At 43.6% G+C, this 12,500-nt stretch overlaps 1 protein-coding gene across 14 annotated transcripts in view; it reads left to right on the top strand.

Annotated features, from left to right (window-relative positions):
- The window catches only part of EML1 (EMAP like 1), a 128,318-nt gene that overhangs the window by 37,153 nt on the left and 78,665 nt on the right, over positions 1–12,500 (top strand). The window contains exon 1 of one of the 14 annotated variants that reach the window (XM_071745624.1): positions 7,699–8,784. The exons of 10 other annotated variants lie outside the window; for them this stretch is intronic. In XM_071745624.1, the coding sequence (XP_071601725.1) occupies positions 8,718–8,784 (67 nt within the window). In that variant the 5' untranslated portion in view covers positions 7,699–8,717. Of the gene's footprint in view, positions 1–7,698; positions 8,785–12,500 lie in introns of those variants that run through there. 3 more of the 14 variants (XM_071745615.1, XM_071745621.1, XM_071745625.1) reach the window with 3 other exon arrangements.

Below are 12,500 nucleotides of genomic sequence, written 5' to 3'. Positions count from 1 at the left end.
TCATTTGGTCACACTGTAGGCCTTGGGTGATTGCACAGACCAGAATAAATCAGTTTCTTCCAAGCCAAATTCTGTTCCAAAGAAGTTAAAACAGTTTAATTCAAAACAAAACCATAGTTACAAAAAACCAAAAAAAACCCCAAAAAACCCAAACAAACAAAAAAGCTAGAGACCATGTTGGAAATTAGTGTAAAGTAATTTTGAAAACTGTAGGAAAGGGCTGTTCCCTACTGCTTTTTTGTAGAGCCAGCCAAGTTTAGATTAGCTGATGATTTAACTGTTTTCTTCCATTCCCAGGTTGTGCCTTGGGTTCTTGTACTGAAAGTGCAGAAAAGGGCTGAGGCAGAAAAAAGTGGAGGGATATAAGGTCTCAGTGTAGGTGGTCTTGGGCTCTGGAAGATATCAGAGGAATATCTGACTGGAGTGAGCTAAATTTCCTGATTGCCTCGTAGGTCATCCTGTCTTCCACCATCTTGGTCGTCCACCCACTTGGGAAGAACTCATGGAAATGCAATGAATTTGAACCAGTGGGCTTTCTGTTGTCCCCTGCAGAAATAACCCAAACCCAAACGGAATATTGTCTCCTTTCTTCCCCTCTTTTGGTATAATTAATATTGTATTTGATGAAAGATACAGTAGATGGAGAAGCAAAACATTAAGTTACGTTACTTCAGGTGGTAAATGGGCATATGATATAGGAGTTAAAATTACGGCAAACTCTTGGCACCTACTTTCTATGACTTTTTTAGCTGTGCAAATTAACTTTCCCAATAAATCCCTAACTAAAATCAAGCATAACATATGAAATCACTAGAAGAACTGTTGTAATTTTCTAACTCTCTCAGCAGACACTTGCCATAGTTTATTGTCTTTATCTGGGCAAATTTCCAGTAACATAAATTGCCAGTTTTAGCTCTTATTACAAATGTAAAAAGTGACATAAATGAGATTGGCTGGTCCCTTCTAACATTGATACAGTAAACAGATATGGTGCTTCATCTTACACATATATTTTTATGCATGCTTTATTATTTACATGTAATTTTTACAGTAAATTTTCCTAGTATGCATTGGTTCACATGAGATGCCCTTAATTGTGACTGAACCTGAAAACAGTGAAACACTGACATATAAAGGTGGAATTTTATGAATATCAGGACGTAGAAGGCAAAAGTTTAAACCAGCATCCTACTAACTGCGGAATGTAAGAAACAGTGCTGAGATACCTCCCTCTGTTCACAAGTGCTGTGAGTATCTGTTTGCTGAGGAGAGAGACTTCTTTTTTTCTAGTTTGCTCTATTCTTATTCTTCTGTAATATAATTCAGAAGGCACAGAGTTATATTGTTGTGGGACTGTATAAACCAGATATTAAACTGTAACCAAATATGACTGAAATATATGCATAAAACAGACCTCTGGGATATTTACTGTCATAATTACATATTTAGAATTGTAATATAAAAAAATAGAAAATAAAAAAAAATTAAAAATGGTACTCTCCATCATGTGCAGGAGTGTCCATGTAGTGCTAGCCACACAAAATCATCCCTTATTCATACTCTCTTAAAGCATTTCTCAATATGTACATGCCTGAGGTCTCTGAGGCTCCAGCGAGTGCAGGAAAGCTCCTTCTGCAGAGAGGGAATTCCCCATGTGAAGTGACACAGACTGTAGGGATGACCCTCTTCTGCCCAGGCTGATGACTGATGAACCTGTGCCAAAACTACTGTATAGGAAACCAGGGAAGCAGCTCTATCAGAAGCTGGATCCTTGCCCCTGAACATGCAGATCTCAAAGAGCATTGCTACTGGAAGCTTTCAGCCTGCATTTAGGACTGAAGCAGCAAAAACTAGGGTTGCAGATCTGAGATAGAAAGTAAAGCTTTTATGGATTAATTTTAAGAGCTGATGGATCATTTCTTCATGTGATAACATCCATCATTGCAACTCTTCACATCAATCTGTCAGCATATCAGTATCTCAGAAATGCTGTTCCCATCAACACAGATTGCATAGAAGGTAGAAAAGGAATTAATTCCTGTATATCTGTACTGTGTTTTGCTTCTCATCAGTTTAGTATCATAATATATCTGTGGGTGTAACAAGTCTGCAGTTGGCCATTACATGCAATGAAGTACATTGAACCCTACTTATTAGGGGACCTTACGAAAATAAGGGTATTTCTACTGCAGGGACTTTGCTTGACAGAATTCCAGTGAAGTGTATAAATAATGCCTTCAGTGCTTTTAGGCAGGGTAGTCTTAATGGTTAGTGCACTTAACTGGTAGTTATTCTGGTATGATGTTGTCACTGACTTCCCGGTATGACTTTGGCTGTGTCATGTTTTCCCTCTCATTCTCCAAAGAAGTAAAATAAAGACAACATTCAGTTCAAAAAGGTGCTGAAAGTCTGAAAGCACCACTTTTTGCTGAGCAGCCTCCCATCATTGAATGGGAAGAGTCATAAATGTGCAAAAGCATTATTCTTTTCATCTTCAAAGCCTTCTCTCTGTATTTACAAGTTAATCAATCTGCAGAGAGATATTTTTTTTTTCCTGGGCCGTATGATTAGCAATATTCTTATTAATTATAGCGAAAACACAATTCCAAAATAAGTCATTTGGAACAACATGATGCATACAGACATATTGCAATGTATTTTCATTTGAATTGTAAAACATGCATACCTTTGATGGTTTCATCCCACATTTGTTATATTGTATTTTTAATGTGCTCAGACTGTGCTGGCATAATGGCAATCCTCCCCTTATACCCCATCTTTCCCACATGCATGAAGCATGCTTTGTAGTGACATTCATGAAGACCCCTGCTGTGGCTGAAACACTGTAGCCCTGCTATTTAGAAGGAATCATTATTCCAGTAGCTGAAGTGTTTTCACAAAGGAGACTGGGAGGCAAGGCATTTCTTCCTTTCCTACCCCACAGTAGGAGAGGAAATCCTTATTTGAGCCCATGATAGGATCCTAACAGAGCATCCCACTTTAATACCTGGAGATAGTCTGCTGGTGAGGAAAAGCCACTTCTGAAGAATCAAGATAATTTCTTCATGATGTGAAATTCTTTTAAAAAAACCCAATCTCCACTGGTGCTTAAATCCAAACTTAACCCCATAGTTCCCCTCTGCTAAATGCTGATCTCATCTTGGAAGTGCTTAAAAGTGAGGCAATGGCTCTTCCCTCGCCTCAGCTCCTGTGGTGTGCAGCCTGATGCTGCTGCTGCTGGGCATTGTGGCTGCCCAGCATTAGCCCTCAGATCCTCCTGAAGCACTATGTCCTCCAGTGTTGAGGCAGAGCACTGTGCCAGTGTGAAACAAGTTCTGTGTTCTGATGCCAGATTTCACACTGCCCACCTCCCAGTGGCAGTGATGAGTGTCTGGAAGAGCTGCCCATTTCATCTGTTTTGAATGAGTGATAGATGACCCAGGGAGAAGCACAACCGTGGTGCCTTGTGTTTTGGACTGTAGTCTGGGGCCAGACACCACGTGTTGCAACAGCTTAGTTTTTTAATGGATGAAACCTCTGACTCACAGAGGAAAAGCCAAACTTGAACAAACATGCAATTTAAAACTTTCTGGGATTGAGCAGTCTGGCTGCTGCATTAAGTAAGACTGTTAATGGTGGAATGGACTCATAAGTCTCAGAAACACAGTGAGATCCAGAACTGAGTTCAGCTCCCTTTGATCATGCTGCAGTAAATGTGACCTATAATGATTGCTAAAGACCTTGTGGGGCTATTCAGAAGTCAGTCATGGTAAAATAGATGCTATAATTATATCCACTGATAAATTTTGTTGAAGCCAGCACATTTGCTGATGGTGCTAGATGCTTTGCCTGATGAAGGCTTCTCTAGTCATAAAATACATTCAGTGTGCAGCCTTCCAAGCTTTCCTGACCTGTTCAATAGACAGGTCCTGCACTGACCTGAAAGAACCTTCCAGCCTCTGTGGTGAACCAAGCCTTTCCCTTCTGTAAACTCTGCAAAGAAGGGCTCACTACCCCCATTGCCATGAGTAGCTCTGCACAGCAGGCTTTACCACTGACATCCAAATCCCAAGGTCTTTCCCTTACCAAATGCAATCTTCTCATTCCCTGAACAAGCCTGCTGAAGGCAATGATGTTCAGCACAGTCCCAGGTCTCAGGTGTGAAGGGTATAGTGTCCCACCTATCAAAAATGGCAAAAATAGCCTGACCCTGTCAAATGACAGAGCCATAGCAATGATCCTGAAGGGAAAGGCTCTCTTCAAAAGTCCTTTCTCTACTCAGCCAAGCAAAATGTGCTTGCATTGTTTTTTTTCCTCTCAGCTGTATTGCTTAATGTAAACAGTAGAGGGATAAGATTTATATAATCAGTGTCTGCTATCTTAGTGGATTTTAAGAGGCTGGTGTATTTTTTCATGTAGATACGGTGACTGGGACAGCTCACCCTTGAATTGAGAGTATTATTTGCTATGATGTCTTATATATGTTATATATAGATATATGTTATAATTTGCAATATATAATAACAATTATATATTTTAATACTATACCACTGACAGTTATGAACTACAATACTTCTGAGATGAACCTGCATCTCAGGTTCATCATATTTTTTTGTATTTATTATTTATGCAACAGAAATATAAATTAAAAAAAGGAATACATAAGACATCAAAATTATTCATAGAATCATAGAATGGTTTGAGTTGGAAGGGACCTTAAAGACCATCCAGTTCCAACCTCTCTGCCATGAGCAAGGACACTTCCCACTACACCAGGCTGCCCATAGCTCCATCCAACTTGTTCTTGAACACTTCCAGGCATGGGGAAGCCACAGCTTCCCTGGCCAACCTGCTCCACTGTCTCACTACCTGCATTGTAAATAATTTCTTCCTAATATCTAATCTAAATCTACTAACTTCCAGTTTAAAACCATTACCCCTTGTTCTATCATTCCATTCCCTTATAAAAAGTCCTTCCCCAGCTTTCCTGTAGGCCCCCTTCAGATACTGGAAAATTGCTCTAAAGTCTCCCCAGAGCCCTACCTTCTCTAGGCTGAACAACCCCAACTCCCTCAGGCTGTCTTTCCAGGGGAGGTAGTCCAGTCCTCTTATCATCTTCATGGCCCTCCTCTGGACTCACTCCAACAGCTCCATGTCCTTCCTTTGTTGGGGTCTCCAGAACTGGACGCAGCTGCTCCAGCTGGGGTCTCACAAGAGCAGAGTAGAGGGGCAGAATCACCTCCCTTGCCCTGCTGGCCACGCTTCTTTTAATGCAGCCCAGGACATAGTTGGCTTTCTGGGCTGCAAATGCACATTGCCTGCTGATGTTGAGCTTCTCATCAAGCAACACCTCGAAGTCCTTTTCTTCAGGGCTGTTCTCAGACCATTATCTGCCCAACCTGTACGTTTGTTGGGATTGCCCCAACCCAGGTGCAAGACTATTTGACTATAGTCTGTTAAAATGGAGAGAAAGCAAGCTTTCTTCATCCTAAAACTGCAGTATTAACTTCTGAAAATTCAGCTAGGGATGGGTTAAAGCTCTTTTGTTCCCACTTACTAAATAGTTACTTGTATTACACTATTCAGTACAAGTGCAACTTAAATCATTAGTTACAAAATGCAGCTTTCAAAAGTGTAACGTCATGCAGTTCCTGCCACTGTCAACAATAAACATGTACAAATGTACATCAACAAATTCCTTCAGTGTACATCCATCCCACTATGTTGCTCAGGATGCCACATTTCCATCTACATGATTTCTCATTTTCTGAGCCACTAGCACAAATTATTAAAATGTACTGAAAAATGGACAATGAAGTGTTTTCATTGTTTCACCATACCAGCAGAATTCAGAGATGTTAGTGCATCCTTCTGATCTGTTGTGCCATTGTTCCCACAGCCAGACAGGATTTCTTTTTCATATTGTGCCTTGTGGTGCAGTTTAGCGTAATAAGATTGTAACAGGTCTCAGAATCTTTGCAATTAAATTATGAAACTGCTTTCATTTTCTAACCCGTGCCCTCAGAATATAATGGCATAATGACAGCATCTAGAGATGAGCCAAGATCATTTTCTGTCACATGGCTGAGATGATTTGTTGCACACTGAGCTGACAGGCTTCACTGACACCTTCACAACTGATTTGGTAGTTTACTTACTGTAAGGTGGTAGGTGTTTTACCTCCTTTTAATGATGTAATGTTCAGATCAGGTTTAGATATTAGTTTCTAAGTGACTTTTAATTTCTACTCTCTGGAATGGAACTGCATGGCCCCTTTTTGTCCTTTCTCCTGCTTTGGCAGATGTCACAATAGTTACTGGGCATTTATGTACCTTTGTAGCACCCTTACCAACAACACATTTTTTACTACAGACATAGTACTTCTAGATAGATTGATTTCTTGCATTTATTTGCCAAAACTTGTATCCAAATGAGGTGTAGGTTAAGCTAACATCGACCTTTTATAGTGAGCACACTACTTGTGCCAAAGCTGTCTCTAGCTCGTGAAAAATTAGCCTCAAAAAGAATAACCTAGTCAGAGCAATAATATTTTAAAATTAAATTCTTAATCAAAATATGAATTAAAAATTAGTTTAATTTTCTGTTACTGTAACTCGTAGGCCAAAATGCAAGTATGTGTTTGTACAGCTTTTCAGAACAGTCTAGCATCTTGAAAAGTTTTATGGCTTCTGAATTAAAAAGTCATGAGAAAACTGAAGGGCTCTGTATTAATTTTAAAGAAAGAATAATGGCTCACTGAAAACAGTAAGAAATCTATTGTCTTTAGCATTTTTGAAATAATTTTATTTTCCCAACTTTTTTTTTTTTTTTTTTTTTTTTTTTTTTTTTTTTTTTTTTGGCTTATATGTAATTAAACTTCCATAAATGTATACTGGTTTATAGACCACAGCTATAAAATGCATTTTTTTTTGTCAGATACAAGTTAGGCACCATCAGGCTGGGTATGTACTTGTGTTGGAGAAGAATTTGATTCTTCTGATACTGGTGCTGGCAATTCAGAAGGGAGTACTTTTCAATCCTTTTAATATGGAACAGATATCTCTTGCTAATTTTATAGCATATTTTCGTCTTAGCACTACCACAGCTTGATGGTTGGTGAAAAGACTCATATATACTGAACCCATGCCTGTAAATGGAGCCACGTGATAGAGCTGCCTTGCAAAAAGCTCCTGAAAGAGCTGCGACCTGAAGACATGCTTTGTTAAGTGCTTTGGCATTTTTCAAGATGAAAGGTCCTATAGATATGCAATGTGCTATTTTTCTTGTGTCCCTTGAGGAGCTTGAAATAAAAGTGCCTTTCAGTCACTGGACACTTTAACATCCCTAGAATGGAAACTGAAGCCCATAAGGTCTAAAATTAATTTTACAATCTTACTAGACACTCGTTTTGTACCACTACCCTCATGTCACCACTAAGCCACTTCATAAACATAACTATATAGAAATACTAAAAACTGTTTAAATCATTTTAGTATCCCATGTTGGAAAAGTGTATAATATTATTCCAACTAAAAAAGTTAAAACTGCATAAAACGCCATAAAAAATTACAGTATGCATGTTTTTGTTGTTACTGTAAGAGAGTATCGGTTACAATATTATCCTGACAAACTCCATCCAGTAGCCAGTTGTACTCGCCACTGACACCAGTGGAGGACATAGGCGCAATTGCAGGGAGTCTGTTGCTTCACTGGAGGAGGCAAGCGAACGCCAGGCAAAGCGGTGATAGGCAGAGTGCTGCTGCAGTACGGAGGGATGCTGGGGCAATCCGCCGAGCTCCCCGGCTGGCAGTCAGCTCCAGCAAGTTACTGCACAACTTCTGTCTTCGATTCAGAGAGATTCTGATCTGTGACTCTTTGCGTGGCCGAACTTCTGACTTAGTCCTCGGAACCCCCCGGCGGGTACTTCCCTCCTCAGGGGTGGGGATGGCTCTGTTCCACCTCGCCACGGTCTGGACGCTCCATCTCGCCGGCTCCCCCCATCAGGCGGAAGGCAGAGCCCCTCGCCGAGCCACGGGGAGCCGGGGTTCGTCGCTCTTCCACACGAGGGCCGGGTTGAGGCGGTGCAGGGGCGGCCTGGCCCGGCGCGGGGGCTCGGCGGGGCCGCTGAGGCGAAATGTCCGTGCCGCCCCCGCGCCTGCCGAAAGACGCGAATCGTTGCCCCGCTAGCCCCCCGCCCGCACCTCCCCGCTCCAGCTAGCAGTGTCCCGGTCCCCGCCGCTGCGTTCTCCCGGCCCTCCCGCCGCCCGCACCCGCCCAGCGGCTCCCTTCCCGCGAGATCCCGGGATCTCTGACAAGGCTCTGCCGCCGCTGCGGCGCCGGGATCTCCCCTCTCGCCTGCCAGCGTGCGGTCTCCGGAGCCCGCCGAGGGGGGGAGCAGCCCTGCAGCCGGTGACGAGATGACCCCCACCACCGCCCCCACCGCATCGGCCCCGCCGTGACGGCGCACCGGGTCCGCCCCTCCCCGCCCCGCCCCGCCCCGCCCCGCCCCACGGGTCGCCCCCATCGCCTCAGCAGCGGAGCTGAGCGGAGCGGCCGCCGCCCCAGCCGCGGCGGAGTGAATGGGTTGCCATGGTAACTGAGTGAGGCAGGCAGCAGGCCGCCGCGGCCCCAGCCGCCTCCGCTCCTCAGCGTGTGGGCGAGGAGGCAGCGGGCGGCCGCCGGGACAGTCGAGGGGAGGCCGGGAGCGCAGCGGCAGGATGGAGGACGGCTTCTCCAGCTACAGCAGCCTCTACGATACCTCCTCACTGCTCCAGTTCTGCAACGGTAAGGACAGGGACCGAGTCCCGCAGTTCCCCCGGGGGAGCGGCGGGGTCCCGGCGACCCGGCGGGGCGGAGACGGAGGCCGGCGCGGGGAAGGCAGCGCCGGGAGCGGGCCTGCCTGCGGCTGCCGCCGGCGTCTCCCCCGCCCAGGGCCGCCCGGCTCCGCAGCTTAACTCGGGGAGAGGAGGAGGAGGAGGGAGGAAACTTCACCCCCTCAGGTTCCCCCGTTATCCTGCGGGAAACCTGCCAGCCCTCGGCGACGGGGACCCGCGGTGAGGAACTTCTGCACCTCCTTCACGGGAATTTGTATATATATTTGTGCGTCTGTGTGTATATATATATATATGTGCGTGTGCGTGTATGTTATGGATATGTGTGTATCTGCCTCAGGGGCAGATCTGGTAGCCCAAGCGATTACCCTCCGCTGCAAGTCTCTACTGTGCGGATGCAACACGAACATATATATACACATATTTATATATATACATATATATATATATACGTGTGTGTGTTCTTGCCTACGCGACCGAGCTGTGAGCGGACGTCTGTGACCCTGAGGCGCACAGTGGCACCGCGGCGGCCAGGGGCGGCTCGGGGCGGGGGTGCAGGTGTCCTTCCGGCCCCTGCCCGCACCCCGCTCCGCTCCCGCCCCGGAGAGCCCACCCGGCGGCTCTCCGCACCCGTCAAGGGCAGCTCTGAGGTGTCTGTCAGCTGCCTGTGTGGGATTAAGGTAGTTGGACTGCAGTTACTGTGTTTTCTTTCTGTTATTTTTTTAAGGTAGGGGTTGGTGGGGGTGGTGGCGGTGGCGTCACCTGGGTGGCAGTGTGACAGTGGAGCTGCTGGGCTGCAGTGACAGGTCGTAAAAAAAGCAGAAGTCGGTGAGGAACTGCCAGTATCCTCAGAGGAGGCATTTGGAGATTGGCCTGCATAGTATTTGGGATTATTCAGCTAGCTGGTGTTTACTGTTTGGGGGGTAATAAATCTGGTGTCCTAAATGTTACAAAGAGTAACATTACTTCATGGTAAACTTTACATACTTATTTTTATCCTATGTAATGCTTCCCAGCAGTAAAATTGCAACTGTTCGTATTCTCATATTTCATTGAAAATTTATTTGCAGATCTCTTATTCCTCCAGATTGTAGTAGTGGTCTGGCTTTCTGCTGCTATCTGAGCAGCTGGCATCAGGTTCATATTGAATTGCTTCATGACAGCAACTGCATCAAATATAGCTGTCTCTTCTTTTGGAAGAAATGAAGATGATAAATCTGACAATGTTTTCTTTATGGTGTGGTGCAAGAAGGGGAGAGGTTACCAGAAAACCAATACATGTGGACCTTGAGATTGTGGGAGCATTCAGTTCAATGAGCAGTTGTGAGTGTGGGCAATGCATTGTGTGATGACAGGAGAGAAAACTATGACAGTGTATGGGGGTTGTACACTAATAGCAGATGCCTGTTTTGCCTAAACTTAATAAATATTTCATTTTAAGTATTTTTAAAAAGAAAACATACAGTAATGTATTTCAAAGTTTATACTCTAATCCCTTTATAAGCAAGCAGTCTTCCTACCAAAATCCCTGGGCTTTGCTTTTACAGTGTTCATGGTAGCAGCACACATGTGGGAGCAGCAGGAGTAGCAGCACTTTCTGAATAGTTTGAGTAAGCAGAGTTGCTTATTTCTGAGGACTGTCACTCATGTTGATTTTGTAACTCTGAGCACTTACTATATGTGATAGCCATATTGTATTTTTGCTGTACACAGGTTTTACAATCTTAAAGTTAGAATCTCATGTTACAGATGTGATTGCTTACCTAGCTGCCATCTCATTGTAGATTATGAACTCAAGGGCTGTTGTAAACTTGTCTTGTTCTGTTTTTAGAAAAGAAAGTGGTTTGATTCAGAAGCCTTTCCTTTTCTGAGTTAACCTTCAATGAGACTATATTAGATGAGGAAGAACAAGAGAATCAAGCCTTTGAGTACTTCCTTGAGGTGATCAGATGTTTCACACAGACACACATGACCCATGATGAAAAATACATGGGGAGAATGCCAGTGAGGGCTTTGAGGTTGAAAGAGGAAAATTGCTTTACAGGGAAGTGGAAAGCTCTTGGAGGTATAATGGGTGGTATGAAAGACAATGTGAAGTTGGGAGTGGGGCAGGGATAAAGGAGAAGGAAGCAGTGAGCAAGTGGTGGAGAGGAAAATGGGATTCTGATAAAGCATAAAGTGACATAGAGAAATGGCTGGCAAGCACTCATAGTGATCATTGCTTTCTGTTGTAAAGTTTTCTGTTCTGAACATGGAATAAAGCATTAATTTTAGTGTTGCAAGTAAAGACATGATGGAATTTCCTGATGTTCTTGAACTAAAGAAATGATGAAACAACTGCCTGTATGTATTGTTTCTGGAAAGATCAGGATACAAAGCCTGTGCTCCTGTAAAAACAACTGCAGATCACCTGTAGGGAATCAAGCTCTAGCCTGGGCCCAAGGATGGCTGCAGCTTCTCCCACTTCTCCCTGCTTGGAATGGGTGGCAGCTGCAAAGGGCTGGGGGAGGAAAGGAGCAGCAGTGGGCAGAGAAGGTTGCGATAGGAGTGATGAACAAGATCCCTGCTGTTGGAGGACCTGGTAAGAGAGGGAAGCAATAATATGAAGGCAAACTTACCCAAGTCTCCCTTTCGCTCTAGAAAGGGCTCTGGATTCAGGAGAAGAATTTGAGTCTTTTTCTTTTCTTCCCCCTCTTTACTCATCTGCAGATCTGGTCTGCGTGATTGCTTAGTAGTGCATTTTTATGGCTTGCAATGTGTAAAGAATACACTAAATGGAGAAGGAAGGGAGGTAAGAAAGAGGTGAGGAAAATCTGTTCATTTTGAGCTGTGTGTCTAAAATCTAGGGCAAATATTTAGCACAGCTAGTTCAAAGACACCTACTTTCTTCAACTATTTTATAGAGCAGTATGGGTAGGGTTGGCATTTGAGAAACGTGTTAATGAACACAAGTGTCAGTCCGAGATAGCATCAAAGCAAGAAATACAAATGAGTGGGTTTTCTGTTTGTTTGGTTTGTTTTGTTGTTTTTTTTTAAGTTATTTCATTCTTCTTGCCTTAGTTGCCTTAGTTTTAAACTCAGAAGAAAGTATAGATCTACTGTGAAGTTTATTGCATTAATTTCAAATCTTGATTTTCAGAGGACAGTGTCTTCAAATACATGAAACACTTTGCTAGTTGCTGTGCCTATTCTGCATATAGACACCAAAATAACTCCTCTAAATGGCTTTCTGAGGACACTTCTCAACTTACCTCTCACTTTCTTGGTAATGAAGAACACTGTTGATTTATTTGGCATACTGAAAAGTAAAGCATGGATAATACTAACCATGTCTGGTTATAGATACTCTCCTTGGTATTGATGTAATGTTTATGTTGTTCTTAGTTAGGAAATCATTATGTTTATCTACAGTCAGTAAGGGTGTTAGTAATGTGATACTTAAGCTGAAGGTAGAAGTGGGAGAATACTGATAAGACAAGATAGAGTTGAGGTTTTTGGCATCTACTTAAAAACTGATGGAGTGCTGATATCAAGCCCTACAGACCAGGGTGCATGTTGGAATTACAGACAGTGCTCATCTCACCTCCAGCTGATTTGTTGAGCTGCAAGAGCAATTAGTACTGATTATAGGCAGGTTGGGGAGGCATTTAGGGCATGGGCAGAGTGGGT

Source organism: Heliangelus exortis, chromosome 5 (genome assembly GCF_036169615.1).
Source record: "Heliangelus exortis chromosome 5, bHelExo1.hap1, whole genome shotgun sequence".
NCBI lineage: Eukaryota > Metazoa > Chordata > Aves > Apodiformes > Trochilidae > Heliangelus > Heliangelus exortis.
Note: the sequence above shows the minus strand (reverse complement) of the source record. Positions and strands in the feature narration are given on the sequence as shown.